We start from the raw sequence: 23,479 nt of genomic DNA on the forward strand, positions 1-23,479 counted from the left end.
TAATGGGGTGCAAAGGAACAAAATAAATAACTAAATAAATAAATAAATACAGTAGGGAAAGAGGTAGTTGTTTGGGCTAAATTATAGGTGGGCTATGTACAGGTGCAGTAATCTGTGAGCTGCTCTGATGTAATTTATGTCTAGAGAAAACTGTGCATTGAGCTGACTAAAAAACTAAAATGGAATTAAGATAATTGAACAGATCAATTAGTTGTCCAAAAAGCAGAACAACAAAAATGTTGTTAATCGCTCAGCTCTACCCAAAGAACTATTAGCTGTGAGTTAGGATTTGCATCCAATGTAAATATGGTCATGTGTAAACACCATTAGGCTGTAAGTTGGTTACAGAAAGAGCATAGCAATTTCTCTTTCATTCTCCCATGCAATCCTAACCTCTACAACTTAAACAGACAAATCAACTCTAAACAGAAAAATGTGTCTGACACATTTAATAAAGCACAGGTAAGGTAACCCAATGCAGGGAAGTCATTACGAGCAGCATATGGAAATGTGTAACGAAGCACTAGCCTCACCTCCTCATCGATGTCGATGGTATCCCCAATCTTCAGCTCGAGCTCATCCTCGTTCTGGGGCATGTAATCAAACAGCGCCTTGCACTGCCGCTTCTTAGACACTGCAACAACAACAACAAAAGACAGGAGCCTGAGAAGGCTGGGAACACCAGTTACACCAGTCCATTCGCTGCTCAATGGGTCGGCTAATGGCGTCAACATCCTGGAAGCGCGTGCACGGGTGTTTGTTTATGATATGTTTACACACCCTGGTGTGCATGAGGGCAGTGTGGGAAGGGTGTCTGGATCCAGGAAGTGGAGGAGGAGAACACTCCTCTCCTGATAGGAGCACTATGGGACTTTTCAGCAAGGTGCTCCTGTGGCAGGACACGCCCCTCTGAACAAGCACAGCTGCACACAGGGGCTGTTGAGTCCCAATAATATCTAATTTCTTCTGAAGGGTACACTCATTCACTTCTTCCCACAAATCTAAAAGCATTGGATTGGAGGAGGCATGGGCTAGTGGCAGTTTCCTGCAGAGACAAATGTGATTATCAGAAGTTTGTCATCTCCACTTTAATGCTGTATTTCGATAGGGACTTGACCTTCATGTAACCCTGCTGCTGTTGACACATCAAGTCAATCAAGTTCTATTCACCAATGTCACACAAGAGAATGTGTGTATGCTATACAAAGGCTCAATGTGGAAGAAAAGCCTCCATGACTAGCAGCCAGACATGCAAATACAGAAGCAGGGAATATAGCCTATATCCAGAATGCACCTACAATCCTTTTAATACATTTGACACAATTCAATGGACAGACATCTGATTTCCTTCCTCCCACAGTGTTGGGAAACATGAATTGAAAGCAGTTTATTCTGAGAGTTACATGTGTTGGTTCCCTCTGTGTGCAGCAGGCTGTAGCCTATGGTCGATTAAGTTCACAGAAATGAATGGAAGACCCTGCGCATTCTTCCTAGTGTTTCAGTTAGTGCTTCGTTGGAGACAACATGTGATTATAAATATGAAAGCACAGCCAACACACACACACAACTTACTCTTCTTGAGTCCACGGGGCTGTGAGTGTGGCTGGAAGCCCCCAGCTGGGAAGCCGTAGGTGCTCATCCTCTGGACCAGGTTGGCCACGTTCCCTGCACTCTTCTCTCTCCGCTGGGGCAGCTCCTCCTCGGCCTCCTCCTTTGTCACGTTCACCTCCTTGGGCTCCTTTACCTCCTGCCACCACACACACACACACACACACACACACACACACACACACACACACACACACACACACACACACACACACACACACACACACACACACACACACACACACACACACACACACACACACACACACAGCAGAAAGGACAATGATTCATTTCAGCTATATTACAAGAGGAACAGTTCCATCTCAATAACGTTTCTGTTTCTCAAAATCATTGTCACGTGGCTAATGATAAAAATGAACTAAAAGTTAAAATTCAGCTAAAGTGTGAGCACCGGCCTCCGTCAAGTGGACACATTGATACACTGAGATCTATTGGCAGCTAAAGACATTAGGGCATGGAACTCATAGCCTATAGACCAATGCAGCAGTAGGCCAATAAATTCCATTGTCAACTAAGTAAAAATACATAAAGATGACAAAAACATGAAAATTCAGGTTCTTTCTACTCAGCCTGTCTACCTACAATTCTGTCTAAACTCGAGTTTCTCTTTTTATCAATTCCCCATTATGCCCGTTTACTTTCTGGTGAAATGGGGAATTGATCAAAACAAACAAACAATCAAAGGGCAAACAATTCACACAATGAAACAATGACTGCGCAAGAATTGTCGAGAGACAGCTGAACCATTCTGGAGAGAGACTCGCCTATATCTTAGCCACACACCCCTCCCTTTCCTGTCTAAAATGTTAATTATATGCAAGACACATTATCTTCACACATACAGTGCATTTGGAAAGTATTCAGACCCCTTGACTTTTTCCACATTTTGTTACATTACAGCCGTATTCTAAAATGGATTAAATACAAAAAAAATCCTCAATCTAAACACAACACATGTTTTTGCTCTATAATTATGGAGTATTCATAAATGTTAGCAAATTTATTTTTAAAAAAACAAATCAAAATACCTTGGTCTCATAAGCATTCAAAGCCTTTGCTAAGAGACTTGAAATTAAGCTCAGGCGCACCCTGTTTCCATTGGTCATCCATGAGATGTTTCTACAACATGGTTGGAGTCCACCTGTGGAAAATTAAATTAATTGGACATGATTTGGGAAAGCCACACACCTGTCTATATAAGATCCCACAGTTGACCGTGTATGTCAGAGCAAAAACCAGGCCATGAGGTTGAAAGAATTGTCCGTAGAGCTCCGAGACAGGATTGTGTTGAGGCACAGATCTGGGGAAGGTTACCAAAACATTGCTACAGCAGCGAAGGTCCCCAATAACACGGAAGACAGCCTCCACCATTCTTAAATGGAAGAAGAGTTGGCCATCTGGCCAAACTGTGCAATCGGGGGAGAAGGGACTTGGTCAGGGAGGTGACCAAGGCCCTCTGTGGAGATGGGAGAACCTTGCAGAAGGACAAGCATCTCTGCAGTACTCCACCAATCAGGCCTTTATGGTAGATTGGCCAGACGGAACCCACTACTCAGTAAAAAGCACATGACAGCCCACGTGGTGTTTCCCAAAAGGCACCTAAAGGCCTCAGACCATGAGAAACAAGATTCTCTGGTCTTTGGCCTGAATGCCAAGCGTCACATCTGGAGGAAACTGGCACCATTCCTATGGTGAAGCATGGTGGTGGTTTACAAGCTTGTGATTTGAAACAATCCACAGCAAAACATTTTAAAGAAGCTAATGATCCATGATTCCTCTGTGGCTAAGTATTACTAATGATTTTATTTGTTTCTGTACAGACAGGAGTAATTATATAAACTTGGCAAATGTATTTCAATTTACTTGTAAGTCGCTCTGGATAAGAGCGTCTGCTAAATGACTTAAATGTAAATGTACTTCCAGAGCCTATTGGACCTATGAAAGACTTCCTCATGTGCCATTTCTCTCCTGGTCTTTTCATATCAACTTTCTTTCATTGTCCAGAAGCCAAAAAGGCACAATCCTAGTAGTTGCATCTAAGTTTCTAACAGAGATTTTAATCTCTGTCACAAGTGGAACAACTCTCATCAGGTGCGTGGTTTAGAATAGTGTTTTATCGTGAATGTTTGAAAATGATGTTTTATTGGCTGCTTCATTACAGGAGTTGCATGTACTGTTAAGAAGAATAACCATAATCTAAATGTGATTTCTGTCATTCTGAGCACCGTAGGTGGACGCCCTGATGGATTATGCACCCAATGCATGTGGGTCCGTTAAATTTCTCAAAATGGACAGTAAACTAAAATCTCCCCGGGTCACGTTGTCCGGCGCAACACTTTCCTAGCAGAAAACCTGCGCCACACCGGCAGTCACAGGTCATGACAATAGTCAAATCTCCTATGTGCTCTGTACATGGCGCTGATGTGTTGTAAGTACCCAACTCGCTAATGACAGTCAGGTCACTAGTGGCCCGGTATTGTCCCTCTAATCACTCTGATGTCAATGCACATGCAATCTAAAATCACATCAAACACTTGTCAAAACAGTATCATGCTTTTAAAAAGCCACCGTTATGCTACATTGTGATTGAACAATTTGAAGACTGACATTTAACAAAAGGTTGCAACTGAGTGGAAAACATGTTTTTTGTGGATCTGGTTTCAAAGCCAAACAACGAAATTGACAGCGCTTTCTAAGGTGATGATTAAAACAAAGCATTTAAAGATGTCACATGTAGAACCCCCATACATATATTAGAGATTATGCATAGGCCTATACGAGCCCAAGCAGATTGTCACATTATACAATACATAGCCTAATAGACTACTACTAGTACATTACGCACAGCAGATTTATTATTTTATTTTTTAAGATTCAAGATGTCTTTGGTACATAATTGGTCTAGCCTATAGGCTGCACCAAAATTAAACAAACTCTCGTTATAGCCCTGGAGTGTGGACTGTATCATTATCGATAGTGCAGGGTGGCTTAGCCTACAATTACAGTGAATTTGTATTTGATTTTGAATAGTCTAGTAACATGGCATTTGTTATATTTTCCATAATGAACAGGCTGACATTACCTTTAGCTACAGAATGATGGTTGCCATTTAAAAAGAAGATGACGACCCACACACACACACACACACACACACACACACACACACACACACAAGTATTTATTTATCAGCTGCTAATATTAGGCACTTTGCTCAGCTGTAAAACCAAAATTAACCGTTGGAAATTGCAGCCTTCATTCGCCACTCAAGTGCATACAAATGACATGTATTTTTCCCCCTGCCCTTGTCCCTGCCCATTTGATAAGGGCATATTCTAAATTGAAATTAATTTCACATATTAGTAAAGACCAGATTAAATTGAGAATAGTCTGATGGGTGAGAATATTATCACTTGATGAGAGAACAGTGGCATCCTGAGGCAAGAAACAGAGAGCAGGCTTTTTTTTGTGACTTTTTCGAAATCATCAATAGGGTTGCATCATGCTGCCCATACAGTATATGTTTCTAATTTCTAACGACATTAAGGATGATCTCATTCACAACAAAAGTGGTCAAATAACTCTTGCGTATAGGACTTGTTTCAAATGATCAAATACAATTTGGTCACGTGCCTAACTCAACAGGTGTACACTTTACCGTGAAATGCTTATTACCTACGAGCCCCTTCAACAATGCAGAGTTAAAAAGTAAGAAATATTTGCTAAATAAAATAGGAAAGAGTAACACGATAAAACAATAACAAGGCTATATACAAGGAGTACTAGTACTGAGTTAATGTGCAGGGGTACGAGGTAGATCACCTTTACACTCACTCTAGTTCATATGCTATCCTGTTCTTCTGAAATACATTTTGTTCATATCATAATGTTTCTTTAGACCTGCCTAAAATAAATAATGGACTTATTGTGATGTTTTATATTAAATGGATTGACGCATCGGCGGCTTGTATGTGTAGAGGCCTGGAGATGCTAAACGTGTTTATGTTCATTAACGGTCCATTGCTGTGAGACCAGCAGTTACTTGCACGACATTTACCGCCTGACAAAATTTAATGATCGCCACAACCCTGAACACAACACCTACAATCATGAACTGATACAGCCAAAATATATGATGCCTTCATATTGAACTTGTAAAGTAACTTTCACAGGCCAAACCATGTGTAGGCTCTCATTTCATCTAACCCTGACATTTAAGTTTATGTTAGCAGATTAAACTCAGTTGCTGGGCAGGGACTCCGTTGAGCGGCAACTAGCGTGGTCGGACTGGAGCTCAGACTTCACATAAAATTATGTTTTAATCAAAAACTTCGTTTTGGATAAAAACATGATTTTAAAATAAAAATTTATGGGTCACATGAAACAAATACTGCAGGTGAAGACTTCCCCATGAAATGCTTACTTACAAGCCCATTCCCAACAACGCAGAACTATAAAGTAACTTCTGTTACATCGCCGCTCCAGTCCACCCACACCAGTTGTTACGCAACTCCATCGTAAATGGTTGAGTTTAGTAAATCGTTAAGTCATATTACTGACGACTACTGTTCTACTTGCAAGGTTGTAAAGAACAACTACTCTTGGAGTTCAAGAGGCACAAAGTCCAACCATGTCAAGATTTGAATAGTGTGTCGTGGGGGGAAGCAGCCAAAGGCTATGTTCATGTAGGCTAAGGTTCCCCTTTAACTGCCCAGATGGAATCAACTATTTTGTAGTTCCCGCCCTCCGAAACGCTATGATTCACGGAGCTGAGAAGCAGGATGCACAAATGGTCATTCCTCCTCAGACTCCTCATAAACATACAAAAACTCACAACAACTGGACTCCTCATACACAAACACACTATTGATCGACTGTACTAAAAGTTTGCTGACACAGGTCTCTCACCTTGTGTGCTTTAACGTTTCCACAGCATTAACCGCTATAATAACTGATACAATATAGTACATGCTCTGAGTGAATGTGTGTGTGTATGCTTTACTACTCCGTGGACCTATCTGCTCATGTTGAGACCTGCTTCCTTTCCTCTCCAGCTCAGACCATTGAGCAGGGCTAGGACAGCAGCCAGTCAGAGCCCGCTCCACTCACTCTGCCAGAAACTCCCAGGAACGCTGTAAGAAATCACTATGGAATCGCTCCCAGTCTCTAGTGGCGTCCACCTCACTGAACAAATGAGAGCTATGGCAACCTGCTTTTGAAACTTGCTTTGCAAAGTCTTCACATGCTGAATTTTAACCAAATGATCATATTACAGACGACTACTGTTCCACTTACAAGGTTGTAAAGAACAACTACTATTGGAGTTCAAGAGGCAAAGTCCAACCATGACAAGAAGCTGTAAATGACCAAATACACTCAACAAAAATATAAAACAACTTCTAAGATTTTACCGAGTTACAGTTCCTATAAGGAAATCAGTCAAATTAAATAAATAAATTAGGCCTTAATCTATGGATTTCACATGACAGGGCAGGGGTGCAGCCATGGGTGGGCCTCCCACTGGGGAGCCAGGCCCAGCCAATCAGAATGAGTTTTTCCCCCACAAAATGGCTTTATTACAGACAGAAATACTCCAAGGTACACCTGCGTAATAATCATGCTGTTTAATCAGCTTCTTCATATACCACACCTGTCAGGTGGATGGATTATATTGGCAAATGAGAAATGCTCACTAACAGGGGTGTAAACAAATTTGCATTCAAAATTTGAGAGAAATAAACTTTGTGCGTATGGAACATTTCTGAGATTTTTTATTTCAGCTCATGAAACATGGCACCAACACTTTATATGTTGCGTTTATATTTTTGTTCAGTGTAGATGATTGTTAAGTTGTGAGTGTCAATGAAAAGCAGAGAGACCCAGCCAGGCATATCAGAATTTAAAAAAATATAATCACAGAAAAACTGTTCAAAAAGCAAATGGCTATTGCACCAGCGGAGAACATTGGCCAAATTCCCGCTGGGTATGCATATTCACCGTCTTGATCATTGGGTCTGTGCCACTTTTCTTAGTTTTTGGACGATAATTTCCTCCTCCAGGTTAGATGGACGTCATATGTGACTCCTTTCAGAAAAGGAACATTGTGAACTTTCATGTGCCTTAATAACAAACTTGTATGCCATCTGTAAATAGGAATACAACTTAAAATTACAAGCCTAGTTGGTTTAGCCATGGAAAAAGCGAGCAACCTTCCCGCTATGTCATGATTGGCTGAGATAATGAAGGGGCTGGACATGCCTAGAGAGGAGTTCAGATTGGTCTGCCATGTAGCACGCTTCGGTCTATAATATGAGTTGGTCAGTATGTGTAGGTAATCCTTTCTAACGTGGCTTTTTTGAAAAATATGTAGTAGATCTCCATAAGTATTGCTCTCCACTTTCTGAGGGACTGAGCTTTGAAAATCAGTGGAATTAGAGTATGAAAGCTAAGGAGAAGGAGAAAATTCTGGCATTTGATTGCAAATATTCAGACGGAGTCAAAAAGAGGACACACAGAAGGCTGTTGAATAAAACACCTGTCTCCGGATTACATCTTCAAAGGGCAACAATAGCATCCATGAAAGAGAGGGAGAAGCGTCCATTGATATATGCGGGTAATTTTCAGATATTACACATTTCTAATTTTGTCAGACAGTCATCTTCATTTCAAGTTAGCTAGCTAGCTAACGTTAGGTGTATGATCTGTATAGTAATATTATTCAAATCCCAGAGCCATTTGTATTGCTAGTTATAGCCTAATGTTAACTAGCTAACATTGAGCCTGGTTGGTGAGCTACCTTCATGCAGGGTAGTAATGTTATGAGTTGGAATTATGGTTCATTGTTTAGCTAGCTAGCTACATGTCTAAACAAAAGACTCCACTCTGAAAGTAACTATTTCAATAGAATGTTTATGTCACTGAGAACTGTCGATAGACGTAGCTTATAAATTCGCTTTGGCTATCTACTCAGATTTCAGAGCACTCTCGTCTGAGCACAAAATGTACGAACGCTCAACACCTGTTGAATATGTCCGGTGTCAGGAAACATTGGCAAAAAAATATTAATTAAATAGTTGCCAGCAGCAAAGTTGCAGTCACCAACACTCTGGATAACATAAAAACAGCCTAACCAGCTCTGCTCGAGCGAGTAAAATGGTCAGAGTGAGCTGTTCTCTCATTTGTGTCTGGAATTCACTAGCAAGCTAGCCAACGTTAGCCAGTCAACCTGGGTGCTTGACTGCCGTTAGGCCAGGACGCTCGGATCAACCCTACCTTTCAGCCAGAGCGTCTAGTGTGAGCTCTGAACCCCCCGAGAGAGAAACGCTCTGAATTTACAAAACGGTCAATCTGACAACACTCAGTCTACGAATGCCCAAAGCATTCTGGCATCCCAGATTAAATTTAGGAACACACCTGTAGTACAAGCCGGCTTTTAGTCTTCAAATCTTTGGTTGTTTAGTACATAGCCTCACATGTGAATCTTGAAAGAGATGGGTGGGGCTAAAGCTTAAAATGGTGTGAAAGATGCTGAATGGGTGTAGACAAAGAAGAGCTCTCCAGTAGGGTCATGGGTCAAAAGTAAGGTTACAAGTTGATCAACTTTCAAAGCAGAATTACTTTCCCGTTGTTCCTCAACTGTAGTGTATGATATACAATTTTCTATTTCCGAGTCTCCACTTCTATCCAAAGTAATAAAAAATAATAATAAACACAATTTCAAAATTTGCTACATAAGGCCAAATCGAGTCGGTCGGTCACATATTGTATTTGTGTCTCCCCTTTTGTAAGCCAATTATATGTTGTTGTTTTTTAAAATGTAACCTTTATTTAACTATGCAAGTCAGTTAAGAACAAATTCTTAGTTACAATGATGGCCTACCCTGGCCAAACCTGGACGACACTGGGCCAATTGAGCGTCACCCTATGGGACTCCCAATCACGGCCGGATGTGATACAGCCTGGATTCGTACCAGGGACTGTAGTGACGCCTCTTCAACTGAGATGCAGTGCCTTCGACCCCTGCTCCAGTCAAAAGTCCAACATTGTTTTTATTTATCTGAGTGTCCCGTACCAGTAAGAAATTAAACCTACTTTCACCCCTGCTGATCCCCGTTCCATCCGCTTCCTGGTTCACACATGCTGACTGGGTATTTTCACAGCAGAGGAAGAGGAGACAGACAGGAATGCTGTGTGTGTCCTGCTGACTGGCTGCTTCTCTCACACTGGACAGCAAGTCTCTTCTCTACCTTATAAGCGGCAGGTAGCCTAGCAGTTAAAGCGCTGGGCCAGTATCCAAATTGCCGGTTTGAATACCCGAGTTGACAAGATGAAAAATGTACCGATGTGGCCTTGAGCAAGGCACAAAACAACACATCTCACTTATTTTACTCATGTAACAGGACAGAGACCAGCATCCCGACCAGTGTCCTGACTCCTGAACTATAAAACTATTTTAAGATTCATTCAATCCATAAAATAAAGACCATCAAGTCAAGAGTGACGGCAAGGAGGTGAGAGTCCTCGGGAGGAGCCAGACTGCTAAGATTAGGGAGAGAGAAGGAGAGACATCCTCCTCTGGATGACTCTCAGCTCTATCCCAAGAGAGAACCAGCCATTCTCAGAAACAACAACACTTTCTAAGAGTAACGCTGACTTGTACAATTCACTGTGGTGAAGCTGATCAAACAGCAAATGTATCAGACACAAAAAATACCAAACTTTTCTAGCATAATTGGCTGCTATTTCCAACAATCACATATGGAGAAAAGGAGTTTTTTTCCTTTTCTCTCTCCTCTCCTTGGAGAGCTAAACAAACAGATTTAAGCCTCTGAGGTGTCAGAAGTGCAAACTGTGACAGCACCGCCAACACCCAAAACATCAAGACCTCCGCTGGCAAAGATCAGTTGTTGATTATAATACACACCCTGTCATGTTGACGTTTAGTAAAGACGAGTAAATCCCTTACCGACTCCTCCAACTCAGACATGATTTCCTGGGAAGAAATTTAGTCTCAGACAGTCATAGAAGCACTTATAGAGGAAGAAAAATAGTCTCAGTGTCCGGGAGCAAAGTTCAGTTCAGTACAGCGAGATATCCCTCTTCAAAGCTGCCAGACTTCCTATCTCACTACTCTGGATTACAGCCAGGAGGGAGGGACGAGGGAAGAGCAGCCGCTCTCTGTGACTTCATCACAACATTCTACTACTAGCGTGACTTAGAATTTGCAATGAGTACCATGACAACTCCTATTAGAAAGAGAAGTGTACGCATGTCTTCAACAGAAACACCAGATTTCATGGTGCACTAGGGTTTACAAGTCCCAAGTGTACAACCAGTACTCTGTAGTTGGTAAAGCATGGAGCTTGCAACGCCAAGATAGCAGGTTCAATTCCCAGGACCACCCTTATGTCACTTTGGATAAAATAAGTGCCTGCTAAATGGCATATATTATAATACTGTTAGTGTACCTGTCAACCCGGAAGTTGTTTTGGGTCAGTGTCTCAATATTGCTTAAAATGGGGAGAGGCTCTAAATCACCTTGACGAAGTTGTCAGGGAAGAGTCCTCTCTTCCCGTTGAGGTCTCCCTCCATCCATCCCTCCTCCTCGATCCTGCGGACATTCCTGATCACGTCTCCCAGCCTTAGGGTCAGCTCATCTTCATGGAGGGCATCATATTCATACTCAACCACAACCTCTACTGGAGAGAAGGAGGTAGGGCGGGAGGGAGAGAGGGCGGGAGATATTGAGGGAGAGAGAGGGAGGGAGAGAGAGGGAGTGGGGGGAGAGAGAGGGAGTGGGGGGAGAGAGAGGGAGTGAGAGGGAGTTACCAATATAACAAAATAGAGATCGCTGGACACATTGTCATGGCATGTAGAGGTATGACAGTCCTGAAGCCTGCAAATGTGCATACAGACACTTCACTCAATGACATTGATCATACTTGCATGCTTGTTAAAATGTATTTGATTTAACAAGGCAACTCAGTTAAGAACAAATTCTTATTTACAATGACGGCCTACCCCAGCCAAGCCCTAACCCGGACGACCTTGGGCCAATTGTGCGCCAACCTATGGGACTCCCAATCACGGCCGGTTGTGATACAGACTGGGATCGAACCAGGTTCTGTAGTGACACCTCTAGCACTGAGATGCACTGCTTTAGACCGCTGCGCCACTCGAGAGCCCGAACATGTTGCATTTGAAGAATGTTTTTGCATTTGAGCCTACAAGTGTGTGAATTGAAAGAAAAGCGTTCTTTGAGAAAACAGGGATGGATCAAACAACAAAGCCTACCTACTATGATATGAAGTCTCTAAATTGGGTGATTCTCGTGAAACTAGTTTTAACCATGGCAGTAACAAAGAGTTTGAAAATCATGGTGCATGATTAAATTCTGTCATTTTATAATATTCTAAAAACCTAATTTATCTGAATAAAACTAAATATGTTGCTGTAGTTTGTCCATAAATTCTAAAAACTGTTTACTAGTTGAAGTTTAAAATAAACAGTCATATTTATTGCGTAAAAACTGTCTCTGGACATGTTTCTCATTACCTTAACACTTTTTGAAGTTGCTGTAACATCTCCAATAATTTGGTTTAATTCACCCATGATGCATAATCTAGAGGAGAAGTCCTTACATGAGCATACTTTTATTTAATTATTTCACTTATATGCTTTCAGAATGAGGATCTTATTCTCAAACACCCCATTTACAACACTTGACCTATTCATTACCGGAATTACTAAAAAACTCATATGGGAAAAAACTCTGAGAACCAGAGTTGGATGAAGGGCTTTAGTGATGTGTTCAATTGTTTTTTTGTATTTAAACCTTTATTCTACTAGGCAAGTCAGTTATTTTCTGACTTGCCTAGTTATTTTCAATGGGGGCCTAGGAACAGTGGGTTAACTGCCATGTTCAAGGGCAGAACCTTGTTAGCTCTGGGATTCGATCTTGCAACCTTTCGGTTACGAGTCCAACGCTCTAACCACTAGGCTACGCTACCACCACACTGACATTCTCCCATTACTTGCAGATTGAGGTAAGGGCCTCATTACCGAAACACAAATGTCTCATTATCGCCTCATGTTTAGGTCAGTTTTGGTAATGAGAACCCTCATTTTGATAATGATAATAAGCCAATTCTAATGTATAGTCAATGGGTGTGCTGTGCAGGTAACGTTAATTATTTACTAGGACCACTGCTTACACCTATTGGACAGATCTTTTGTAAAACAGTTATTTGATTAAGTATGAGTCAAAAAAATGTGTAATTTACTTAGACACAATCTGGAGTTTGTGTTCAGCAAAGAGTAACCCCACCACTTAAAGAAGTATGGTAAATCCCCCATTTTGACATGTGTACCCGTTTTACAATAGAACTTTATTAATCCCCAAGGGGAAATTTACTCAGGGATGGAAAGGGTGCTTCAGGCAGGATAAACACACAGACTGACAGTATACTTTTTAAAATAAATAAAACATTTAAGGCAAAAGTTTTAAGTGCATGGTGGAATTTATGAAACTAAACAACCGTGGTTGCTACAGTTCTTACTAAACTATGTCTAGAATAATCCCTAGGTCTTCGTTAATGGTCCTCTTAACGAGGAAGAGCCTCGGGCACAAAATATGAGGCCCTGTGCCCATTGGTGGGGCACTTGAGACAGGCAGCGTCAAAGGGGGGAGCAGTTGGAACTGCGTGTCGAGGACATGGGTGCTGTCCCCCAGGATGTCATGGGCCTTCCTCCTGGCCTGCTTCTCAAAGAATGAGGCCAGACTTCTGAGAGGCACCCTGGTGATCTTAGAGCATATCACAATGGCTTGGAGGTGGTGCCTTGTTAAATAAAAAGTTTTTTTTTTTATAATTTAAAATGACAGCATCTGTTTTGCTCAACCTTCAGAGTGTTATCAAAGATGGCAGCAATATATTTATACGTGTCCACCTCCTCACCCTGGATGATCACCGGGTCCATCCTGGCTTCCTCCTGATGCTGAAAACCATTTCCTTCATCTTGGAAACATTCAACTCCAGCAGCACAGTCACACCTGTCAATGAAGTCCTGATGGTCTGAGAGGAGTGAGAGGACTGTGTCATTGGCAAACTTCACAAGATGGAGGTTGGTATGGCCACTCTGACAGGCATTGGTGTAGAGAATAAAAAAAGTGACCGTACACACCGTGGTGAACCAGCGCAAGCAAGTAGCGTGTCTTACCATTGGCATAGACTCTCTGTGGCCGTGGTCGTGATTGAACTGTGAGACAAGGTCTGGCAAGGATGGCAGACTGCGTGATGTTAAATGCGGATGAGAAGTCCACAAATAAGAGCCTGACAGAGGCCCTTCTGCCCTCCAGATGTCTGTGGATGGTGTCCATCAAGAACAGCTTGGCGTCGTCCTTTAAGTGCGGTATGCAAACTGGAGGGGATCCAGAAGAGCACATGCCACAAACGTGATATGGGCCTTGACTAGCTGCTGCAGGGCCTTCATCACAAGAAAGGTCAGTGCAAAAGGCTGTTGTTGAGAGAGCGAGGCTAGTCTTTCTTGGGAATGGGGACAATGGTGGATGTTTACCATTAGCACTTACTTTTACTGTGGTTTGATATGTCAAGATAGTTTTTGGTTCATGCAATTGAGGAGCCTCCACAGGCACGCAGAGACCAAATCGAGCTCCGTACCACATTGCCATGTGCTTCCAAAATGTTGTACCAATGTGGAGGCCTCAGTATAGCTCCGCATTGACATAACTGGATGGTGGTAGGTGGTGGGGGGGGGGGGGTCCTGTATAAACACAAACTCAGTTCCTTGACAACATCCTTCACAAGAGCTCTACTCTGTTACGTGAAATGAAAGAGGTATGAATGCCCTGACTTCTGCAGAGGCGGTATTACAGTAAATTCTGTACGGCCACTGCCGACATTCGATTGACCACGCAGATCCTTTAATCCATTGCCGAGGCGAGTGTGGCTAAGATGCAGAACCTGCAAATCTGTGCACATCATTGTTTCATAACTTCATTGTGTGAATTGTTTGCGTTTGATTGTTAGTGTCTAACAATTCCCCATTACATACAGTGCATTCAGAAATTATTCAGACACCTTGGCTTTTTCCAAATTAAACATTAAAGCCTTATTCTAAAATGGATTAAACAGTTGTTTACCCCCTCATCAATCTACACATAATACCCCATAATGACAAAGCAAAAACAGGTTTTTAGAAAATGTTTGCAAAAAAAATACAGAATATCACACTTACATAAGTATTCAGACCCTTTGTTCAGTACTTTTTTGAAGCACCTATGGCAGCGAATACAGACTTGAGTCTTCTTGGGGATGATGCTTCTAGCTTGGAACACCCGTATTCTCCCATTCTTTTCTGCAGATCCTCTCAAGCTCTGTCAGGTTGGATGGGGAGCATCGCTGCACCGCTATTTCCAGGGCTTTCCAGAGATGTTCGATCGGGTTTAAGTCCAGGCTCTGGCTGGGCCACTCAAGGACATTCAGAGACTTGTCCCGAAGCCACTCTTGCATTGTCTTGGCTGTGTACTTAAGATCATTGTCCTGTTGGAAGGTGAACCTTCGCCCCCAGTCGGATGTCCTGAGTGCTCTGGAGTAGGTTTTCATCAAGGATCTCTGTACTTTGCTCCGTTCATCTTTCCCTCAATACTGACTAATCCCTACAGCATGATGCTGCCACCACCACCACCACTATGCTTCACCATAGGGATGGTGCCAGGTTTCCTCCAGATGTGACAATTGTCATTCAGGCCAAAGAGTTCAATCTTGGTTTCATCAGACCAAAGAATCTTGTTTCTCATAGTCAGTATTTTAGGTGCCTTTTGGCAAACTCCAAGCGGGCTGTCATGTGCCTTTTACTAAGGAAGGTGTGGCTTCCATCTGGCCACTCTACCATAATTGTCTGATTGGTGGAGTGCTGCAGAGATAGTTGTCCTTTCTCATCTCATTCTCATCTCCACAGAGGAACTTTGGAGCTGTCAGGATGACCATCGGGTTCTTTGTCACCTCCCTGACCAAGGCACTTCTCCCCCAATTGCTCGGTTTGGCCGGGCGGCCAGCTCTAGGGAGTCTTAGCGGTTCCAAAATTCTTCCATTTAAGAATGATGGAGGCCACTGTGTTTTTGAGAACCTTCAATGCTGCAGAAATGTTTTGGTACCCTTCCCCAGATCTGTGCCTTGACACAATCCTGTCTCAGCCTTCTACGGACAATTCTTTTGACCTCATGGCTTGGTTTTTGCTCTGACATGCACTGCCAACTGTAGAACCTTATATAGACAGGTGTGTGCCTTTCCAAATCATGAACCAATCAATAGAATATACCACAGGTGGACTCCAATCAAGATGTAGAAACATCTTAAGGATGATCAATGGAAACAGGATGCACCTGAGCTCAATTTCGAGTTTCATAGCAAAGGGTCGGAATACTTATGTAAATAAGGCATTTCGGTTTTTTTAAATGGGGTATTGTGTGTAGATTGATGAGGAAATGTTTTTATTTAATCCATTTTAGAATACGGCTGTAACGTACAAAATGTGGAAAAGGGAAGGGGTCTGAATACACCGTTTAAATCACTTAATAATTCAAACAAAAATGATATTGGTAAAATCACTATAACTAATTGGTAGGTCTACTATTACTTCTGTGAACTTTCATTATCCTCCCTCATAAGGGAGAGAAATGTGAAAATATCTCAGAAGGTACAGTATCTGGGTTTTAGTAGTAACACAATTACAAGGCAATATTTGTTAAACCTACAGAAGGTACACAATTTATTCAAAATTAACATTAGTTGACAGTTGTTAGGGCTCATGCGAATTTTCGCAGCTTTTTGCTAAAAATCGCGCAACATTTCAGCGCCCTGCTACTCATGCCAGGAATATAGTATATGCATATGATTAGTATGTGTGGATAGGAAACACGCAGACGTTTATAAAACTGGTTAAATCACGGCTGTTACTATAACAGAACGTGCGTTTCATCGAAAAGCGCAGGTAAATCTGATCACTGAAAATGGGAAAATATATCCATGCGCCACTTCAACCAATTGTTAAACGTGAACCACATTAAATGGGGCCGAGGTTGCAATACCTACAGCTTACACACGATGTCAACAGTCTTGTCATTTGTCTCGGATTTGTTTCTTGGTCAAACCGACACAAGGCAAGGCTTTTCCTCCGGTCTCCGACCGGATGTTTTGGTTGAGGAATATTTGGACACGATATCAGGACGAGGAGCTATTGAATATACATCGCCCCGTGATCATTTTGATAAGATTATTAACGTTTACTAATACCTAAAGTTGTATTACAAAAGTATTTCGAAGTGTTTTGTGAAAGTTTATCATCGACTTTTTTAATTTAAAAAAATGACGTTGCGTTATCAAACTCAGTTTTTTCCTTGATTACACAGTCTTCATAGATCGATATCTTGGCTATATATGGACCAATTTCATCGAAAAAAGACCCAAAAGTGATGTTTATGGGACATCTAGAAGTGCCAAGAAAGAAGCTTGTCTAAGGTAATGAATGTTTTATATTTTATTTCTGAGTTTTGGGTAGCGCCGGCTACCGCAAAATCTGTCGTGTTAGGTGACGTTGCAGTATTTTGGGGGTACATGCTATTAGATAATAGCTTCTCATGCTTTCGCCGAAAAGCATTTTACAAATCTGACTTGGTGGATAGATTCACAACGAGTGTAGCTTTAATTCACTACCTTGAATGTGTATTTTAATGAAAGTTTGAGTTTTATCAAAAACTATAGGTGGCGCTCTGAAATTCCGCTGAGTGATGTTCCTGCATGGGAACTGTATTTTGAGTCATCAAGAAGTTAACGTCAACATTATTGTATTTACGATACATTAAGACTTTTTCTGGTAGATATTTTAAGAGCCCTTGTCCATCTGTTTAACAGAAATCAAAGCCTTTACTTATGCCAGATTTTTTTAGATGAAAATGGTTGAAAAATGAATCTTTGTTTTCATTTGCCTAAAATATAGACTCTTAGCTTTCATTTGACACCCAATTTGATATGCTCCTATGAACTTCACGTTTTGGCTCATGGGTCCTTTTACATGGAAATGTCCTAGCTAAATGCCACAGCCTCAACTGACTCATGGCGGCTCATCGTCCAGTTGATAAATCACTTTATGTACAGCCATGCTTTCGGCCGTTCCTCTCATTATTTATGTCTATAATGATGGCCACTTCAGCAGATATCCCCATAAGGTTATTGGTAATTGCAGTACCATCGGAGTCAGAGCCTTTCCTGTGCCCCATTGGTTCCTGTGCTTTGATTAGGTCCAGGCTCGGATCAGTGGACTAGACATATGATGGCGCCGGAGAGGATGGCTGCCGTTTTATTCGCTCTTAACCAACCGTGCTATTTTGTTTGTAACTTATTTTGTACATAATGTTTCTGCTACTGTCTCTTATGCCAGAAAAGACCTTCTGGGCATCAGAACAGGGATTAATCACCACAAATTGGACAAATATTTTTTCTTTAATGAGTTGGACGGGAAGGATATACTCCAAACACAGGAAAAGTCCTTCATCCCATCATTCACAGGAGAAAGAAACAGATTTCACGGAAGGAGATCAGGGTGCCTTGTGAGGATCAGGCGATGAGTGGCTAATCTGCCTCTGCCATCCGTACTGTTAGCCAACATTCAATCGCTGGAAAATAAATGGGACAAACTAAAAGCATGTATATCCTACCAACGGGACATTAAAATCTGTGAAATCTTGTGTTTCACCGAGGCGTGGCTGAACGACGATGTTAATAACATAGAGCTGGCGGGTAATACACTCCATTGGCAGGATAGAACAGCAGCCTCCGGTAAGACACGGGGTGGCGGGCAAAGTATATTTGTAAAAAACAGCTGGTGCACAATACCTAAGTAAGGTTTTGCTCGCCAGAGGTTGAGTATCTCATGATAAGCTGTAGACCACACTATCTACCTAGAGAGATATGTATTTTTCGTAGATGTTTACATACCATCACAGACCATTGCTGGCACTAAGACTGCACTCAATGAGCTGTATATCACCATAAGCAAACAGAAAAATGCTTATCCAGAGGCAGTGCTCCTAGTGGCCGGGAACTTTAATGCAGGGAAACTTAAATCAGCTTTCCCTCATTTCGACCAACATGTTAAATGTGCAACCAGGGGGAAAAAAAGAAAAGAAGAAAAAAAAAAAAAAAAACTCTAGACCACCTTTACTCCACATACAGAGACGCATACAAAGCTCTTCCTCATCCTCCATTTGGCAAATCTGACCATAATTCTATCCTCCTGAGTCCTGCTTACAAGCCAACATTAAATTGGTCAAATGAAGCAGAAGCAGATGCTAAATTACAGGATTGTTTTTCTAGCTCAGACTGGAATATGATCCGGGATTCTTCCGATGGCATATATATATATTTTTATACCTTTATTTAACTAGGCAAGTCAGTTAAGAACACATTCTTATTTTCAATGACGGCCTAGGAACGGTGGGTTAACTTCCTTGTTCAGGGGCAGAACGACAGATTTTCACCTTGTCAGCTCAGGGGTGCTAATCTTGCAACCGCACAGTTAACTAGTCCAACGCTCTAACCATTGCACTTCACGAGTAGTCAGCCTGTTACGCGAATGCAGTAGAAGCCAAGGTAAATTGCTAGCTAGCATTAAACGTATCTTATTAAAAACAATCAATCAATCATAATCACTAGTTATAACTACTAATCCAGTTTAGCAGGCAATATTAACCAGGTGAAAGTGTGTCATTTATCTTGTGTTCATTGCACGCAGAGTCAGGGTATATGCAACAGTTTGGGCTGCCTGGCTCATTGAACTAATTTGCCAGAATTTTACGTAATTATGACATACATTGAAGGTTGTGCAATGTAACAAGAATATTTAGACTTGCCACCAGTTAGATAAAATACCGAACGGTTCCGTATTTCACTGAAAGAATAAACGTCTTGTTTTCTAAATGATAGTTTCCGGATTCCATCATATTAATGATATTAAAGGCTCGTATTTCTGTGTGTAATTATGTTATAATTAAGTCTATGATTTGATAGAGCAGTCTGACTGAGCGGTGGTAGGCAATAGCAGGCTCGTAAGCATGCATTCAAACAGCACTTTTGTGCGTTTTGCCAGCTGCTCTTCGCAAGCACAGCGCTGTTGATGACTTCAAGCCTATCAGCCTAATGGCTGGTGTAGCCAATGTGAAATGACTGGCTAGTTAGCTGGGTGTGCGCTAATACTGTTTCAAACGTCACTCGCTTTTAGATTTGGAGTAGTTATTCCCCTTGCGCTGCAAGGGCCGGCGCTTTTGTGGAGCGATGGGTAACGACGCTTCGAGTGTGGTTGTTGTCGATGTGTTCCTGGTTCGAGCCCAGGTAGGGGTGAGGAGGTGGACAGAAGCTATACTGTTACACTGGCAATACTATAGTGCCTATAAGAACATCCAATAGTCAAAGGTATATGAAATACAAATGGTATAGAGAGAAATAGTCCTATAAATACTATATTAACTACAACCTAAAAACCTCTTACCTTGGAATATTGAAGTCTCATGTTAAAAGGAACCACCAACTTTCATATGTTCTCATGTTCTGAGCAAGGAACTTAAACGTTAGCTTTTTCATTATTTATTTTAGGCTAAATTGATTTTATTGATGTTTTATATGAAGTTAAAATAAGTGTTAATTCAGTATTGTTGTAATTGTCATTATTACAAAGAAATAAAAAATATATAAAAAATAAATTAAAAAAATTGTCCGATTAATCAGTATCGGCTTTTTTGGGCCTCCAATAAAATCGGTATCGGTGTTGAAAAATCATAATCGGTCGATCTCTAATACGTACCCCAACCAGAAGCCATGGATTACAGGCAACATTCACACTGAGCTAAAGGGTAGTGCTGCGCTTTCAAGGAGCTGGACTCTAACCCGGAAGCTTATAAGAAATCCTGCTATGCGCTGCGACGAACCATCAAACAGGCAAAGCGTCAATACAGGACGAAGACCGAATCGTACTACACTGGCTCCAACGCTCATTGGATGTGGCAGGGCTTGCAAACTATTACAGACAACAAAAAGAGAAGCACAGCCAAGAGCTGCCCAATGACACGAGCCTACAAGACGAGCTACATAACGTCTATGCTTGCATCGAGGCAAGTAACACTGAAACATGGGTGAGAGCATCAGCTGTTCCCGCACAACTGTGGGATCACGCTCTCCGCAACCGATGTGAGTACGATCTTTAAACAGGTCACCAATCACAAGGCCAGACGGTTTACCAGGATGTGTACTCCGAGCACGAGCTTACCAACTGGCAAGAGTCTTCACCGACATTTTCAACCTCTCCCTGTCTGTAATAGCAACATGTTTCAAGCAGACCACCATAGTCCATGTGCCCAAGAACACTAAGGTAACCAGCCTAAATGACAACCGACCTGTAGCACTCATGTCTGTAGCCATAAAGTGCTTTGAAAGGCTGGTCATGGCTCTCAACACCATTATCCCAGAAATCCTAGACCCTCTCCAATTTTCAAACCGCACCAACAGGTGATGCAATCTCTATTGCACTCCACAACTAGACAAAAATCAAATCAAATGTTATTTGTCACATACACATGGTTAGCAGATGTTAATGCGAGTGTAGCGAAATGCTTGTGCTTCTAGTTCCGACAATGCAGTAATAACCAACAAGTAATCTAACTAACAATTCCAAAACTACTGTCTTATACACAGTGTAAGGGGATAAAGAATATGTACATAAAGATATATGAATGAGTGATGGTACAGAGCAGCATAGGCAAGATACAGTAGATTGTATCGAGTACAGTATATACATATGAGATGAGTATGTAAACAAAGTGGCATAGTTAAAGTGGCTAGTGATACATGTATTACATAAGGATGCAGTAGATGATATAGAGTACAGTATATACGTATGCATATGAGATATATAATGTTACATATCCTACATTATTCAAGGTAACATTGTGAGAAGGCTATTCATCGACTACAGATCAGCGTTCAACACCGTAGTGCCCTCAAAGCTCATCACTAAGCTAAGAAACCTGGGACTAAACACCTCCCTCTGCAACTGGATCCTGGACTTTCTGACGGGCCATCCCCAGGTGGTAAGGGTAGGTAACAACACATCTGCCACGCTGATCAACACAGGGGCCCCTCAGGGGTGCGTGCTTAGTCCCCTCCTGTACTCCCTATTCAATCATGAATTCATGGCCAGGCACGACATCAACAACATCCTAAAGTTTGCCGATGACGACAGTGGCAGGCCTGAACACCGACAACGATGAGACAGCCTATAGGGAGGAGGTCAGAGACCTAACCGTTTGGTGCAAGGACAAAAACTTCTCCCTCAACGTGATCAAGACAAAGGAGATGATTTTGGACTACAACCCCATTCTCATCGACGAGGCTGTAGTGGAGCAGGTTGAGAGCTTCAAGTTATTTTGCTGTCCACATCACCAACAAACTAACAGATCCTCAAAAAGTTTTACAGCTGCACCATCGAGAGCATCCTGACTGGTTGCATCACTGCCTGGTATGGCAACTGCTTAGCCTCTGACCGCAAGGCACTACAGAGGGTCAAGCTTCCTGTCATCCAGGACCTCTATACCAGGTGGTGTCAGAGGAAGGCCCTAAAAATTGTCAAAGACTCTAGCCACCCTAGTCATAGACTGTTTTCTCTGCTACCGCACGGCAAGCTGTACCGAAGCGCCAAGTTTAGGTCCCACAGGCTTCTAAACAGTTTCTACCCCAAATACATAAGACTCCTGAAAATCTAATCAAATGGCTACCCAGACTATTTGCATTTCCCCCTCTCTTCTACACTGCTGCTACTCTGTTGTTATCTATGTATAGTCACATTAACTCTACCTACATGTACATATTACCTCAATACTGGTGCCCCCGCACATTGACTCTGTACCGGAACCGCCTGTATATATACATATAGTCTCACTATTGATATTTTACTGCTGCTCTTTAATTATTTGTTAATTTTTACTCTTACTATTTTGTAAGTATTTTCTTAAAACTGCATTGTTGGTTAAGGACTTGTAAGTAAGCATTTCACTGTAAGGTCTACCTGTTGTATTCGGGCGCATGTGACAAATACGATTTGATTTTGATGCAATTAGGCTACTCTGGGAATGTACTGTACTGAAGCACCCCCATCCCGTCTGTCTCAACAACATGAGCTGCTCTCACTACTATTGTGTCTTGGCATCCTAGTATAGTATTGACTGGTGTGTGACCTCTCCCTGTATGTATTAGTCTACAGTGTTTCCTCGTCTTGGACGTGGTAGTAGTGCTATTAAATTAACCCACTGACCCATTTAATCAGTGGACCCACTTTGTTCCAGAAGCACTCAGGGAACAGCTAGTCCTGACCTCTCTCCCACTGTGAGCATATGTTTTGAATCCAGCCATGTGTGTGTGTGTGTTAATCTGTACACCAATAATAGGACAATACTTTTGAGCTGGTTGAAATAGGCCATTTACTTTAGTTTGTAACGTAGGCCTATCCTAAGTCATGACTCATGCTCCACTCCTGGCCCGTTTTTCAGTCCAGGCAGGTGACTCTCAAATCTCATAAAACCGAACTGGAAGGAAGTTTCACCCACTGGTCAACATGGCGCATTAATGGGAGTATTCAGAAAGCCCCCAGTCTACTTCACAAAAATAGAAGTGTCCTATAAAATCTGAATTGCGAATAATGCCGACGGAATCACGGAATCTAGACATTGAAACGGAATTCCCCCCCCAAAAATGCATTCAACATAGAAGGAAATCCACTAATTGTATTGAAT

At 41.9% G+C, this 23,479-nt stretch overlaps 1 protein-coding gene across 6 annotated transcripts in view; it reads right to left on the minus strand.

The window, feature by feature from the left end:
* LOC123995140 (CD2-associated protein-like) overlaps window positions 1-23,479 on the minus strand; it is a 102,900-nt gene that overhangs the window by 54,188 nt on the left and 25,233 nt on the right. For 2 of the 6 annotated variants that reach the window (XM_046298520.1, XM_046298517.1), the window contains exons 2-4: window positions 11,164-11,324; window positions 1,573-1,747; window positions 534-634 (exon numbers count right to left, since the gene is read on the minus strand). In XM_046298520.1, the coding sequence (XP_046154476.1) occupies window positions 534-634; window positions 1,573-1,747; window positions 11,164-11,324 (437 nt within the window). Of the gene's footprint in view, window positions 1-533; window positions 635-1,572; window positions 1,748-2,657; window positions 2,771-10,549; window positions 10,733-11,163; window positions 11,325-23,479 lie in introns of those variants that run through there. The other 4 variants (XM_046298519.1, XM_046298523.1, XM_046298522.1 and 1 more) reach the window with 4 other exon arrangements.

This window comes from Oncorhynchus gorbuscha, linkage group LG14 (assembly GCF_021184085.1).
Source record: "Oncorhynchus gorbuscha isolate QuinsamMale2020 ecotype Even-year linkage group LG14, OgorEven_v1.0, whole genome shotgun sequence".
NCBI lineage: Eukaryota > Metazoa > Chordata > Actinopteri > Salmoniformes > Salmonidae > Oncorhynchus > Oncorhynchus gorbuscha.